Source organism: Panthera pardus, unplaced genomic scaffold (assembly GCF_024362965.1).
Source record: "Panthera pardus isolate Hobbes unplaced genomic scaffold, ASM2436296v1 HiC_scaffold_18, whole genome shotgun sequence".
NCBI lineage: Eukaryota > Metazoa > Chordata > Mammalia > Carnivora > Felidae > Panthera > Panthera pardus.
Window position 1 is genome coordinate 18387983 of NW_026526743.1, and position 15607 is coordinate 18403589.

General features: G+C 56.5%; 1 protein-coding gene across 2 annotated transcripts; it reads right to left on the minus strand.

Annotated features, from left to right (window-relative positions):
• Positions 1–648: 648 nt before the first annotated feature.
• On the minus strand, positions 649–14221 carry LSR (lipolysis stimulated lipoprotein receptor). 2 transcript variants are annotated; one of them, XM_019423067.2, is made up of 10 exons: positions 13954–14221; positions 12415–12759; positions 7060–7179; positions 5316–5372; positions 4600–4746; positions 2254–2415; positions 2035–2094; positions 1804–1935; positions 886–1511; positions 649–795 (listed from the first exon to the last, which is right to left on the minus strand). In XM_019423067.2, the coding sequence occupies exons 1-10, from the start codon at positions 14060–14062 to the stop codon at positions 760–762; spliced, it is 1794 nt and encodes a 597-aa protein (XP_019278612.2). In that variant the 5' UTR covers positions 14063–14221; the 3' UTR covers positions 649–759. The 2 variants fall into 2 exon arrangements, with proteins under 2 accessions (XP_019278612.2, XP_019278613.2); XM_019423068.2 differs by lacking the exon at positions 5316–5372.
• Positions 14222–15607: the final 1386 nt, after the last annotated feature.

The window sequence follows — 15607 nt, forward strand, 5'->3', positions numbered from 1 at the left end:
GCGCGCGGCGGCAGCGGCGGCGGCGGCGGCGGCGGCGGCGCGAGCCCGGGGCCGACGCGCGCGGGGGGAGGGCAGCCCCCGGGGAGCGCGCGCGCTGTGTGTCTCGGATGGCGGGCGGGCGCGCGCGGGCCCGGGTCTCGGCGGGGCGCGAGGTCGCCGTCGCCGCCTCCGCCTGGCACCCGCCGACAGGCCAACCGGTGGAACGCGGGCCCAGATGGAACGCCAGGGGACCCGGAGGAGGGGCTCCGGTCGCCCGGGACGAGGCAGGCTGCGGGGTTTGGAGAAGTAAAGTAGGTCGGGGGGGGGGGGGCGGGGAGGTGAACGGGGTTGAAGGGGAGAGGAGCGCGCGCGCGCGCTCCCGGCGGCCGGGCGGAGGTGCGCGAAGGCGGAGGACTGGGGCGCATGCGCACGTCTGGGCGGGGCCGGGGCGCGCACGCAAGCCCAGGCGGAGCCTGCGTGGGGCACGTACTCCCGGCCTGGGGAGGAAGGCAGACCCGGTTCTTTCCTCCCGGCCCAGGAGGCAAGTCCTGAGAGAAAACTGGACACATGGCCTTTTGCACACTCGCAGGCACGCACACACACAGACGCAGCAGCTTCCCGGCTACCCACTTCGTGCAGCAAAACAAACACATCCCTCTAGACACAGGCCTTGTAATGATAAGTTTTATTAGACTTAGGAGGGCAAGATAATCAATAGTCCCTCAAATTAAAAAACAAAAAACAAAAAAAAAGTACAAAAGGTACATACAAAACGTGAGATCAGACGACTAAACTTTCTCGACTCAGGGCCAAGTTCTGCAAGGGAGAAAAAAAGAGGGTGTGAGCTGGGGACTCTGGAGGAGAGTCCAGGAAGGGTCTTAAAGCCAGGGAGGGCTGTTCACTCACCTTCTTAAGCCTCCTCTCCCGGGAAGCCTGGGAGTCGGTCTCAGAGTAAGGGGGAGGCGCTGGAGGGTAGTAGGCCTCCTCATCTTCCTCCCTGTAAGGTCTCCTCCTCTCAGCTGGCCCCTTTTTCCTCAAGGCCTCTTCTAATAAACGCCCATCATATTGGGGGTCCCCAGACCTGGAGCTATCTTCCCGAGGGTCCCGGGAGCGGTGGTAGCGGGACCTAGGGTCAGCATAAGGGCGGTCTCTAGACCTGAAGTCATCATAGTGGGGATCCCGGGAGTGTGGAAATTCCCTTGGGTCATCTTGGTCATAGAGATCATCCCGGCTTCGGCTTCTGGGAGGTCCATACGCTTGGCCTCTCCTCCCCCTACTTGGGGGAGACCTCCTCCCAGATTCAGCAGAGCTTGGCCGGGTAAGGTCATCCAGAGCATCCACAGATCGTGCACGGGGCCGCCCGGCCCCCCAGCCACTCCCTGGCCGCTCCATGGGGGCCTCTTGCTCCCACCGCCTGGGACTCTGAGGGGAGTGGTGACTCCATTCTTCATCTCGGATTGGGGTAAGGGCAGGACCCCGGGATGGCCGGGATCTCCAGTCGTCCTCATGGAGGGAGGTGACTTCACTCATGGCTGTAGGGGAGGGGAGGTGGGGGTGTGTCACTGACTGCTGGGAGGTCAGGAACTCCAGGGCCCAGCAGTGTCACCCATTTGGCTCATACACTTTCTAGAAGACCCTAAACTTCTCATCTTTTTAAGTATTGACATGCAGGGTCCCGTACACTTCTCACTGTGGCTGTGGCTGTGGCAAGGAAGGAGGGACTGTGCCCAGGATTTGCCACAAGCATACACAGGGCAGGGGTCAGGGAGACTTGGTTCTCCCTCCCCACTCAGGAACCCCTCAAACCCCAAGGCTCCCACTCACCCCGCTCTACGCGGCCATTGGGGGCACCAGGTCGAGAAGGGTCAAAGTTGGCCAGCTCTTTTTCCATGTAGTACAGGACCCGCATGGAGTCGTCCTGCTGGCTGGCCTGAATTCTGTAGCCACTGCGGACTTCTAAGGACAGGAGATGGAGGTGATCAGTTTAGAAGAGCAGATGTAGACCCAGCTCCCTCCCCTAAAGGCATGTCCAATCTTTTAACAGTTGGTTCTTACCAGAGGTCACACTGCTGTCTGTGTCACGAAGCAGGGGTACCTGGGAGCTGTGGCCACCAACTGAGGGAGATGACTGTCAGTGGCTGTCTACCTGGAGCAACCCATATCCAGCCTCCTCTCCCCTGCCTCCAATCCCCTTTCTTCCAGCCCCAGACCCCTTAGGACCCAAATGTCCAGCCTACCCGCTGCCCAGCTGCTCCTGGCTCCCCCAGGCCTCACCTGAGCTATTCCTGTCGAAGTCTCCAGGGTACCCATTGTAGATGGGGCCCATGGGAATCATGGCTGGTGGGGGCGGGGTCTTGGCAGGGGAGAGGTGAGCATAGGTGCTTGGGGCGTAGATGCTTGGGACGCCTGAGGTGGCGGCTTTGCCGGCAGCATACACTGGGAAGGACACACAATATGAGAAGGTGGCCAGGAGCCATGCCGCTTTTTGCTGTGTCAGAGGGTCTGGAGGAACATATGCCTGGACCTTCTTCCCGATCCCCCAGCCATGGGGCTTCCCTAGGCACTTGTGTGCACTGGTAGCACATGCTACCAGATGGGGGGGCCCCCATCTGGCAAGCCAGCGTGTTTGTATGATGGTTTGCCAACATTTGACAAGGTTTTACATAAAATCCCAGCTCTCTAAAACCACCTTGTCAGGAGATGTGGCCACCCTGGGCCTGTGTCCTTACAGAGCAGTAGGGCGCAAAGGAGCCCCTGTAGGTAAAGCCCATGTGCTAGATTCTCTAGCTGGATTCAAGTATTCCCTTGACCATTCCAGAAAATGCATCATCTGGGGAGGAATCCCATGCCCACTCCCCTCGCATGGCTGCTGGGTCCTCCAGGCCCACATGCAATGGGAATCAGTCTGAGGCAAGAGCGTGGGAGCCTCAGCGTTCACTTGACTCAGCCAAGCAGCAAACCAAGTACCTCCAGTGGCGGAGGGCCACAGCCACTCCCACCCTACCCCCCGCCTGATTCTAGGCTGGACAGCTCAAGGGCACATCCTCTTTGCTGCCTTCCTCCCCAGGCAAGAGGCTGAGTTCTGGTGGCTGCTCTTGTGTCAGAGTCACTGGGCCCCAGGAGGCTGCTTCCTCCCTGGGATTGGGACAGGGAAATGGGAGGCACAGAAAGCTCCCTCCTCTGATTCAGTTTGGAAACAGAAAGCTCAGCACTCAGCACCCCCAGGAGAAGCCCCTCGGTAGCTCAGGTGATCTGGCAGTTCCCTAACTAACCATGGGAACTGGACCAACTTCTTACTAGCTGGCAGTTGTGGACCAAAGGAACGGGGCCCCTGGCAGTGAGTTCATGGGTTCTCTGAGGTATCAGGGTCTCAGGATGGAAAGAACATGGCCTGGGGACAGGCATTTGCCACTGTGGCCCCAGCCTTAGTTAGTGGGGTAATTGCAGACCTGGATGCAGCCCCGGCAGGGGGGGTTGGGGGTGTCTCTCATCACCTGTGATGTGGGCTAACACCCCCTGCCTGAATACGAAGCTCTCAACTAAAAATGACAAGAGAAACAGGATGGCCAGCAGCCTCCAGAGAGCAGCGGATTTTCCTCAGGACAGCAATACTTTGAGGAACCGGGTTGCTCACTGCCGAGTTCAATGTCATAAAATTAGCCAGTGTGGATTGAGCCGCAGCCCTGTGCTGGGTGCTCACACGCACTCTTCCCTTCATGTTCAAACACCTTCTGCGGGGACCTGGCAAAGAAGGAAACCATCCGGGAGAGTGGGTGCTGCTTGTGTGAGGTCACACAGTTTCACTGCCAGGGCTCCAAGGTGCTTCCTGGCCCTTAGTCATTACCAGTGCTGACAGCAACATGTCCGACAGCTAGTGGGTGAGGAACATTTTCTGTAGGCTGAGCCCCGCGCTAAGTACCGGACACACAAGGGGAGGTGGCTCATTAGGCTTCCAAGCAGGTGACCTGTCCAGCCAGGCCTTATATCTCCACCTGCCTAAGCCCACAACAGCCGCCTGCCACTTCACCATGAAGTGCGGAGGGGCACTGCCGTACCTGGACGCTCTAGAAGGAACTGGCAGCGCTCACGTCTCTGAGGAGAGGAGCTGGGCCAGTGGCAAGAGGGAGACTCCCTCTCTTTGCTTCCCCCTTCCTGTTTTGTTTGCTCTCTCCCCTTCCGTCCCCAGCCGTACCTACTCTGATGTGCTAGAGATGGCCTTAAACACGGCATCCGCGTCAATCCCAGAGTGCTTTTGTGGACGTGGGCTTTTAAAATTTTGTAAATTATACAGTGCTGTAAACCTTGTCTGGTGTCTTACTTTTTCATTGCAGATTTTGTTTTTCAAGGCAGCTTTTCTTCCCAGTGAATGGCATTTTGCACTATCTGAATCCTTTTTTTTTTTTTTAACCATGTGCATAAATTATGCTTTCAAAACAACTCCAAATAAGTGAAAATCTAAATGAGCATTGAAGACAGCAGATCCTCCTTGGCCCACTTTGTTCCAGATTGCTCAAACCCTCCAGAACAGTGACAGTGTCCTGGGAAGCGGGCAGAGGGCTACCTCCTCCCCTGGAAGCCAGGAGAGAGGCCTGCAGGGGTGGGCGTGTGAGGGGCACTTACAGGCCTCCGGACAGCAGCACTTCTCCGGGCAGCAGGGACACCTGACATAACAGCAGCACGTGTGGGGGCAGCACTGACACCAGCAGATGCCCAGGAGGAGGAAGACGAGGAAGGCAGCCAAGCAGACCACGACCACAAATAGCCAGTCTGCGGAGGGAGGAGAAAAGGCCATGAGCAGGAGGCCTGGGAGGACACGGGGACACGCGGACACAGGCACAGCGGGGCAGTGCAGAGTCACGGGTGGGGCGAAGCTGTTTGTGAAACTTGCTGGGGACGTTGCAGCCCCCTGCTGGGTTCTCCGTGCCAGACGCCGGGGCGCAGCAGCAGAGGGATGCCCGCCCTCTACGACCCAGGCCAGTCCTGAATTTAGGGAGCTTGCACTGGGCTCATCAGGGAAGGCAGAGAATGAGGGGTGACCTGGCTGGAGCAAGAACAGGATGGAGCCTCAGAGAAGGGACAGAGAGCCAGCTGCCCAGATCCTCGTCTCTAGAAGAGTAAGGCAGGCACCAGTCAACAGGAGCCCCCTGCCTACACCCCAGGCCCATGCTCAGCCAGCCCAGCCCACCCCAAATCCCAGGGCCAGGTCACCTGATGCCACGGAGTTGGAGTCAGGTGAGGTTAGTGGGGGTCCACAGAGAGCAGTGTTTAGGGTGGGGGAGAATACTTAGCAGCGGTAAGTGGTGTCGGGGGCGGGGGGGGGGGACGCCACCCCGTACCTTCCATGGGCCCCGCCTGAAAACCAGGTAAGAGCTCTGCCACCCCCGAGGTCCTGCCTGGAGGGACAAAAGAAAGACAGATTATGCTGGCAGGGGCCAGCCCAGCCTGCCCCTACCCTGAAGCCAAGCTCCAGGCTCATCAGGGTGAAGGTGTCCTGAAGCAGACGGGCTGGTAGCCCAGGAGGGTCCTGGCACACAGTTCCTGCCGCGCGCCCCCCACCAGTTGAGTGCTATTTTCCAGAAGGCTTCCACCACATAATTTATCCACTCTCTCATGCCATGGGGAATTCTCTTGCCCCAAAGGGTCCCGTGGTTCTGAAGGTTCAACCTCCGTGTGGGCACTCCATCTTTTCCACATACACGGGTCCTATCGCCCCAAAGGGCTCCATGTCATGTGACAGGGACAGTCCTGTTCCATCAGGCAGAGGAGGCACAGTGCCCGAGGGCCCATGAAAATGTTTTAATTTTATTTTAAAATCTGAAGAAAAAAATATAGTAACACTGAATATATAATAATGAATTTACAGCAATGCAATCATAAAACACATATTTTTGATACGAAGGAAGAGGCCCATGAAGGCAAAAGTGCCAACAGGCCATCAAAATCATAGCGTGGCCTTGAGTTCCGTCTCATTTCACACTCTGTCCCATACGCACATTCCATGGCCCAGCTGGTGCCGCCGGTTGCTCTGTGTCCCACTAGCATCGTACCGCCGGGGCACCCACACACCAGCTGTGCGTCAACAAAGCTCTCCCCCACAGACCTCACATACTCCGTGCCACCTGCCCCGATGAGGAGGTTCTAGCACGCAAGCCAGCGGTTCCCAAAGTGTGGTCCTGTCCACGAGGCTACAACTCTCAGAATGACACCACGCCATCATTCGCCTTTTTCGCACCCCATCTCCCGCAGGTGCGCAGGGGTTTTCCAGAGGCTCCGTGCCGGGCGATGACCTCATCGCTCTGAGGATAATGGATCGAGTGCCCACGTGCCTCGTGCTTAAAAAAACCTCCTGCTTTCAGTTTGTAATAATCCGCAAAACCGTCCACGAAAACTCTTCGCGAGCCTCGATAGTTGTTTAATGCGTTAAGCAGGTCCTAACACTACATTTTGGGAAATGCTGATGTAGAATGTGCATGTGACCAAAGGCCAGCGTTCTCTGGGTCACCCACACGTGAGCTCTGCTGTGATCTGAACACCCTGGAGCACGTCCCCCATCATGTGTGTGCTCATTCACACATGCGTTTCCTTGCATCACACGTGTGATGATGGCAACGCCCAGCCCAGCAGCGCCACGCGTATAGCACACGCCTCACATATAGCACGCGCCACACATGACTATATGTGTTGGCCGGTAACAGAGCATCTGGCTAATGGCAGCATCCCTTCCACGCATGGCAGCAGGATCCAGCCTTCCCTCCTCACTCCCTGCCAATTAACTCTGAGAATTTCGAGATTTTTAAAAACAGAGACCAGGAAGAGGTAGAATCCCCAGCGCTCTCCACTCTCAGTGTGGCTCTGGCTTATCTGAATTGTTGGGGGGAGGGGTCCCTGCCTGGGGTGCAGGGCAAAGAGAAGCCCCAGTGACTGGTGGTGCCATGAGGGGAGAGCGAAGCAGGCGACAGAGTCCAGAGAGCGAGCTGGAAGGCGGAGGGCAGACGGCAGACATACACAAGTGGCTGAAGAAGGGGCCCCGGTCCCGGTTCCCACCCCCTTCCCGGGCCCGCAGGGCCCAAGCCCACTCACCCAGAACGATGAGCTCTGCATAGGCCTCGTTGTTCCCCTGGAGGTCCTGCGCTGAGACCACGGAGCAGTAATATACACCGCTGTCCCCCCAACCCGTCTGGTCAAAGGTCAGGTCAGCATCTGCAACAGGAGACAGGTGAGGGAGCCTCGGGGGAGGGCATCAGGGCCTCCCCGAGAGCATGTCAGGGAAGAGGGTAAGAGAGCAGGCCTACACACGGACCACGGGAACAGTAAATGACTCGTACCAAGGGTGTGCTTTTTAGGCTCTGTTGTAACTACCTAACATGGGGTGTTTCAACTAGTCTGTGAGGTGGGTCCTGTTACCTTTCCTGTTCGGTAGATGAGAAAAGAGGTCTGGCGAGATCACCTAATCTGACCCAGGTCATAAGAGTCGTCAGCGGTGGAGCTGGATGGTCTGATTCCAGAGCCTGGGCTGCAGATTTATAGCCATTGTCTTACCACCTCTCACAGCAAAGGGGACTCCCCCGACAAGAACCACCATAGTGCCTGGGATAGACCCAGGGGCAGGGGGCTGGGGTGGCGAGGCAGAGAAATAGGCCAGATTCCAGGAATTGGGAGCCGCCCAGGCCTGGGAAAGAGTGGCTGTGAGAGACACTAGGGCCGCCCCCAGTTCCCGAGTCGCCAGCCCCACATTCCAGGTCAGGCCCAGGGCTTGGGACGCTCACACGGGCCAGGAGCCTGTCAATTACGGCGGTAATGAAAGTCTTTCAGCACATCCGGTTTCCTCCCTACTCCTCAGACCCTAATTAGTTAAACCCCTTCGGCCATTCACCCACGTGGGATGGGGTGGGACCCCAGGCGACTCCCCAGGAGGCCTTTGAAGGATGGAAGACAGGAACAGGCCAGAAATGAGCACCCCCCTCTCCCACCCCAGGAGTCCAGGCCGCTTTCACCGCAGCTGCTCTGGCTCTCTGGCTCCTGCTGACCTGCCTACCTCCCTGACCCGCACACCCAATGCCCTTCCCCATGTGGGCCCCGAGGGCACGAAGTGTGTGCCCCAGTCTGCACCACCTGAGACCCAGCAGGGCATCAGTCCACTGATGAAGTAATGAAAGAGCTGATCCCTCTTCCTTTTTCAAAAGACCTCGCGCCTATAGGAAACCCTCCTGCCGAGGTCCTCCTACGCCGCTCCAAGCACCTTACCCCAGCCCACAAGGCCCTTGGCAAGATCTGGCCACTGGTTACCACACCAGCCTCAAACCCACTGTTCTCCTTTGCTCACTAGACTCCAGACACACTGGCCTCCTCACCGTCGCCCAAGATGCTGGGCCCATACCTGCCTGGCACTGGGTTCCCAGACGCTCACAGGGCCGGGTCCATCCTGCAAGCGTAACCTCCACCTGACTGCTGAATTGTATCAGCCAGCTCAGGGGCTGACCCTCCGTGACCCCATGCCCAAGGGAATGTGGGCTCCATGCAGGCAGAACCCGGCCTGTCTCGGCCACTACTGAGTCCCCAGTGCTTGGCACGGGGCCTTGGCCAGGACCTGGAAATGAACCCCTTCCCTCTTCGTGCCCACCTTCCTTAGCACCTGCTGTCTGTTCCAGCATTGTGGGCACATGGCTGTATTCAAATAGGCACTTGATACACTCATTCAATATTCAACACATAATCACCAAATGCACCCTATGTTCCGGACATACCTGAGGCAACTGGCGTGCTAGAAAGGCAGTCCTCCAAGTGTGATCTACAGACCCCGGGGTTCCCCCAGATCTTTTCAGAGGTGTCCTTGAGGTCAAAGTTATCATCATAATAATACTAAGGTGTTATCTGCCTTTCTCACTCAATCTCTCGTGCGTTGCCAGGAAGTTTTCCAGAGGCTATAAAGCCTGTGCTGTCACAGTATACTGAATGCAGCAGCGGCTCTGAGAAGCCAGCTTCTCCTGCTCGGGCAGACTTGCAGGAGATGTGCAAAAATACAAAACTAAAGCAATGCCATACTCTTCGTTAAAGGTTTTTGCTTGGGTTTGGAAAATATGGTTCTTTTTCCATAAGAAAGCATGTTATTTATATTAACCTATAACAAATTGGTTATTGTCATTTTAAATATTTTTTAAACTCCTCTGTTTGCTAGTCATAAAAGCAAAGTTCTCTGAAGTATTTAAGAGTGGAGAGGCCCTACAACCGACAAGTTTGAGAACCACTGCTACATACAGCAGATATAAATCCCGGCTCTGACGGAGCTCAGATCCTAACTGGGAAAGAAAGACAAATAAACTTAAATATACCACGTATCAGACGGTGATAAGGAGTACGGAGAAACCCGACCAGAGAAGGCAGACGGAAAGTGCCAGAGGTGGGAGTTGTGTAAATTTAAGGGGTGGCCAGGGAAGCCTTACACGTAAGGTGACCTTCCGAGCAGCTGTGAGGGAGTAGAGGACACAACTCCCCTCCACAATCACACATCTAGCCACTGATTATTGAGCTCTTCCTCTGTGCTGGGTCCCTTTCCATGTATTCTCACTGAATCCTCATAAAACGCTGAACTACGTGCTCCCAAATCTTCCTGATTCTCCGGAACACCCTCTCGGCCCATCATTTTTCCACCTGTGTCCTTAAATCAGACTCCAACCAAGTCTCCAAAACCAGAGCTGAGGGGCGGGTCCCTACCCTGTGCTGCAGAGGTGGATGGGAACCCCCGGCTACAGCCAAAGTTCACAGGCCAGGAGTTGAAATCCCCTGGCTCCTCTGGGCCGGATCCCAGGCTCAATGTTTTCTTTGAGGCTGTATAACGTTTTCAAAACCCACACAAAATATGGCTTTCCAGCTGCTTTTGATCAATTCTAAGGCCCGGGCCCACCTCCTTCCTGCAAGGCGCACCCTGTTCCCGGTCTATGTGTGGTCCTGACATCACTCGGGCTGGGCATTGCCCTCATTGTTTTAGGTGCCAGGAGGAGGTGCTGGGTCTCCAGTTGAGAACAGAGCAGGGCCTCCTCCACATCTCTGGGCCTCTGGTTCCTTATCTGCATCAGGCAGAAGCAGCCCTCACCCCAGGGGTCCCATGGGCTTTCTAGTGCTACTGGGGGGGGGGGGGGGGGAGGGCACACGTGCCCAGGCAGCCTGGCGAGGTAGAAACAAGGCTCCCATCCCTGCGCTCCACGTCACCCAAAGCAAGGAGGAATGGAGGGGTAGCCAGAGGCACCCTGAGCTGAGGGACACACCATTATGGTTTGCCAAGGACAACTTCCAGTTAAAACCTGGACAGCTGGTGGCCCTAGGAACACCAAAAGGGGGTCTGCTTTTCTCCATCCTCAAAGCTGAAATGGAGGAAGCTCCCGCGGCTCCCAGATTTCCTGAGAGGACATACACACAATGGATATTTACACATTACTGCCTGTATCAAACACGACACAGAGCGCGTCAAGGCAGCTTGAAACCCCCGCATCAAGGCACCTTAGGCCTCTGGAACAAGAAGAGTCTACCCCAGGAGAGCCTGAGGGTCACTCTGGAGTTTTAGCCTCAGCAGAGGAGGCGTGATTCCAGCCAGCCTTCAAGGACACTCTCAGTTTGGCGGTATCCGGACAGGGCTGCTGGGTAGTCACGCCTGGTCCAGGCCAGAGACGGCTCTGGGTTATAGGGGAGGGGCCTGTACAGGTTGAACCCCCAAGAAGCTCTCTGACCTCAAGAACAGCAGGATGCTTTGGGCTGAGCTGCTCATGAAAAGTCAGGGCAAGCTGTTCGGGTCCCTCCCCCAAGCACGACTGACAGACTGGGTCTCTGGAACCCTGCCTTCTGTCCATGGTCTAGACAGAGCGAGGGAGTGTGCTCCACCACCTGCCTGGTCTCTCGGGGTCTGCAAAGGGACGCTCCCTTCCCTGCTCTGTCCCCATGCCCAAGATTAAAACTCTAATCCTTATTTAAGACAGTGAAAGGGTAAATCCATTACATGGGTTGAGCGTTCATCCCTCGCCCACTACAGCCCCATCACCTTCCCCGAGATTCTTTAGGGTCTGGTCCTTCTATCTCTTATTTTAATGTTTATTTATTTTTGAGAGACAGAGACTGGGGAGGGGCAGAGAGAGAGGGAGACAGAATGCGAAGCAGGCCCCAGGCTCTAAGCTGTCAGCACAGAGCCCGACGCGGGGGGCTCCAACTCACAAACTGTGAGATCATGACCTGGCCAAGTCGGACGCTTAACCGACTGAGCCACCCGGGCACCCCTAGGGTCTGGTCCTTCAAAAATCATATTCACTAAACGTCTTAAGGGGTGCGCCCTGACTCATTCCATATAGTAGGTGGCCCTAGCTGGCTTGCTCTGTAGCACTTAGTACTCCCTGAAATTCGCTTTCTCTGCTTGTTTACTGCCAGTCTCACCCCACTAGAATGTCACCTCCTTGAGCACAGAGACCTTGGCTGTCCTGATCGCCACTTACATCCACAGCACCTAACATTTAGCAGATGCTCGATAAATACCGGAAGAATGAATGGATGACTTCCTACCTGCTCCTTACTTAGTCCCAAAAGGCATTTCCTATTAGCTGGCAGCATTATGGTTACAGACCAGGCTTCTGAAGTCTGCCGGGGTTCAAATCCCAGCTCCAGCTCCTTCTTAGCTGTGTGTCTAGACAGCCACTCTAACCTCTCTGAGCCCCAAAGCCAAGAGTGTAAAATGTGGTCATGAGGACTGCATAGGAGAAAGTATGTAAGGTGCCTGGCAAGTCATAGGCTTTACCCATGAAAATCTCTCACCCCGTCAGCTTACTCATGTTACCACCTTGGTGAGCCCTTTGCTGACCACCCTGGGCAAGTAAAGGGATTACAAGCTTGGAGATGAGACCCAAAGTGGGCGCCTTAGAATCGCAGCTCTGTGACCCCGTGTAAGCTGCTTTACCTCTCTGGACCTCTATACAATGACAATAGAATCTCACACAATTACTGTGTGGTCTAAATGAGTTAATCCATACGAACCCGGATGAGGGCCTTGGCACATACTTATATACATTTTTACATATTGTTGCTGGTATTAGTATCATTCTAGAACCGCTGCTTCTCTTCATTACCCAATTTTATGTTCCAAGCACTTGACACTACATGTTATCTCATTGGTCTCCCTCACTGGAATGTGGTCTCCACAAGGGAAAGGATTTGATGAACTTCCAGCATCAAACGGCACCTGTATACGTTAGGTGCTCAATAAATCTTTGTTGTTAAATAAAGCACAGACGGATGAATGAATGGATGGATGGAAGGAAGGATCCCTCCCTTCATCAAGCCTTTTAGACACTGGTACTCAAGAGCTTCCAAGGGGGGCGACACGAGGTTGGGCACAAGGGAGCCAACACCGCCACCCAAGCAAGCCCCGCCCCGTCCCCTGCCCTGCCCAGCCCAACATACTTCCTGTGATGGTGATCCTTCGGCCCTGGTAGTAGTCTCCCAGGGTCACGGCATTGCCCTGCTTGGTGGCTACAACCCTGACAGTGCGCATGCTGTCCTGGCACTCCACGTAGGGATTGTAGCCTGGGTTACCGGCTGCCAGTTGGGCATTGAGCTGGTTGTCCACACTGGCTGGGGAGAAGGCATCGGCGATGCGGTCCCGGCAGAAAGACTTGTACTTCCAGATCACAATGGGTGCCGTGGGAGTCGTGGTGGCTTGGTAGGTGCAGGGCAGGGTCACGGGCTGGAAGAGGATCACCACGTGGTAGGGGTCTGACACAGTCACCTGGATGGCGCTGGCAGGAGCTGAGGGCAAGGGAAGAGTCAGCAAGGGCTTCTGTGAGCTCAGGGAAGTGCCTCAGGAGTGAGCAACATCACTGGTCACCAGTGGGACACTTGCAAGTGTAATGGTTTTACAGAATGCCTAGCACACATTGTTCCTTAATCCCTGGGACCGGAGAGGCTGCTCAGATAATCATGCCCATTTCCTAGATCCGTGGGGCTAAAGTGGCAAGTGCAAGGTCACACAGCCAGATTTCTTGGCACGTCCTGTCCATCCCTCTTCCTAGAGTGTGGCCTTGGCTCCCTCTTCCCTTAGCCATTCTCTCATGAGAAGGACCTCTCTCTGTGGCCTAAGCAGGAAGGCGCAAAGACCACCCCAAGGCCACTGCACTCAAGGCCCTACTGCAAAAACAACCACTAAAGGTTCCAAGTTCCATGGGGTCTTGTGACTGGGGGGCGAGGGAGGGGAGTGGAATTTTGGACTTGTTTCACTGAACTCTTTTGCCATGGAGTAGCTAAAGCCCCCATAGTGTCTCCATCAGCCTCCCACCTCACCCGACCCTAATCCATCTCAAAAGTGAACACACCAAAAGTGCTTGGGTAAGGATAAAGTCCCCTCCACATCCCCACCCAAACATCTGATCCAGGTGAAAGCTTGCCAGCAGAAGATGGTTTCACACCAAGTCCGTTAAGTCCATCCCACCAGACCCTTAAGCAGATACTTTGCAACATGGACGGGGCTGGGGCCTGGGGAGTCCCAATCCTACATCCACCCAAAGCCTGGGCTCTGTTTCTTGAACTCCTTCTCCAGGCGGCGTCTGATCCAGCCCTCGAGTGTCCGCTCTCCGTTACCCCAGGTCTTAGAAATCTTGGGGTGCGCCCAAATCCCCATCCCGGCCTTTGCCAGTGATCGGGTGGTCCTTTCATCCCGACATCACAAAAGGTCCCCTTCTCCTTGCCGCTCCAGGATTCGCGGTCCGGGGAGTTTCACTTCCTGCTATCTCTGAACTAGGGCGGGGGAGAGTTCCTTGGCTCGAATGGGGAATTCCCTTCACCCTGGCACCCAGATTTCCCGAGACCCTGGGGATCCAGAGATCCTAGTCTCGGCGCTCCCCCTCCCCCAGCTCTCCAGCCCGCTCGGCTGTGTAGAACTCCATCCATCCCCCTTCTACAGTGCCGTCCCGCCGCTCCGCCGACCAGAGGCCCCGCTCTCCATACCTGTGCACAAGGTGTTGAGAAAAAGCCACACGAAGACGACCGCGCCCCAGCCCCGAAAGGCTAGGTGAGGGCCCATCCCCCAGGAGAGCCCGCGAGCCACTGGCGCCATCGCGGCCGTCTGGGCGCGTCTGGCCCGCGCGTCCCCTACTTGGTACCGAGAGGGTAGGGGGCGCGGCGCGCACCAAGCCTGGGAGGGGTGCTTGCTCCTCCCCTTCCCGCTTCCGTTCCTTGTCCCTATTCCAAGCCCACCCTGCCCTGTTCCAGGACTTTAATTAGCGTAAATAACGTGGATGAGGAGCACGCTTCAGCTTTCGGGGAGAAACTCGCCGGACCCACTGTGGCTCCCCGAGCCACTCCACCCCCTGCGCGCTCTGGGGAATGGATCAGCCCAGGTACACTGGGTGAGAGCAGAGGGCTGGGCCAGGGGGTGGGCGGTGGGGAGGGGCTCCTCCACCTCCCTCCCCGGAAGTGGGCTGACCCAGGTACGCTCCGGCCCCGAGGGTCGGAACCAAGTGACCAGCCCGCCGGGAGGGCGCCTGCGGACTGGGGGTCCTGTCCGGCCCTCTCCTGCCCTGGCGAAGCCGCGCAGAGTGTAACTCACGAGAACCGACGCTTAACTGGGGTGATTCACCTGTTGAGGGGGGCGGGTCCCTCCCTGCACCTGTTCCCTCTCGGCGCACACCCCTCTGCCCGGCTGGCGATGGACCCGCCTAGGTACACCCTGCGGGGAGGGGCGAGTCTTAGCGAGCTTTGGGCTGGGGGAGGCTCCCGTCCAGGGAGAACGGAGGCGTTGCGGGCCTGTTGTGCCCTCCACTTAGATAATTGAAAGAACCGAGTGAAGTTTCCGGAAAGGAAGCTCTGCGCTCTTAGGGACGCCCGAGGGGAATCAGGCCCAGGAAAAGTTGGAATTCTTTTTGGGAAGTTTTCTCCGCCTCCCTTCCCAAGTCGCGGTTCAGTCCCCGGGCAGCCATCGCCCCAGGTTAGGCCTCCGGACACGCTCGCTCTTAAAGGGCCGAGCGGAAGCGCGCAACTACGGATAGGTTTCGGCGTAAGGACTCCCAGGGTCTGGGCCACCTGCGCCCGAGGGTGGGGTGTGTCGAGGCACCCGAACGCGAGGCGTTCAGCGCGGCTCTTCTGCCCCCCGAAGGCGGCTCGGGGAAGCGCCTCCTGGCGAGCACTAGGCGCTTACTCGACAGACTCCCTGGAGGTAGCGAACTGGCCACTGGCTGGCCGGTGGCCGGTGCAGTGGCCTCGGATGTTTTGTCCCACTGCATCCTGTTAAAATTCAAGTCGGATCACGTACAGCTCTTCAAAAACTTGCTGTGGCTCCCCTTGCCAGAAGAAACCAAAATACTTACCGCGGCCTGAGCTCTCTCTGGCTTCCCCTCCTTCCACTCTCCTCCAGGCTCACTCAACTCCAGCCACACGGGCTCCCGCCCGATACTGGAATGTGTCTCTCCCACTCCCACTCAGACCTGTTGTACTACTCCCTCTGGCCGAACCCCCTTCCTGCAGATGGCCACTTGACTTTCCGCCTCCTTTACGGCTCTACAGAAAGGTCATTTCTTATAAAATTTCAACCCTCCCTCGCCTCTTTGTTTTTTGTGTATCTGTGATAAAATATACATACCATTTTAGCCGTTTGCATTTATTT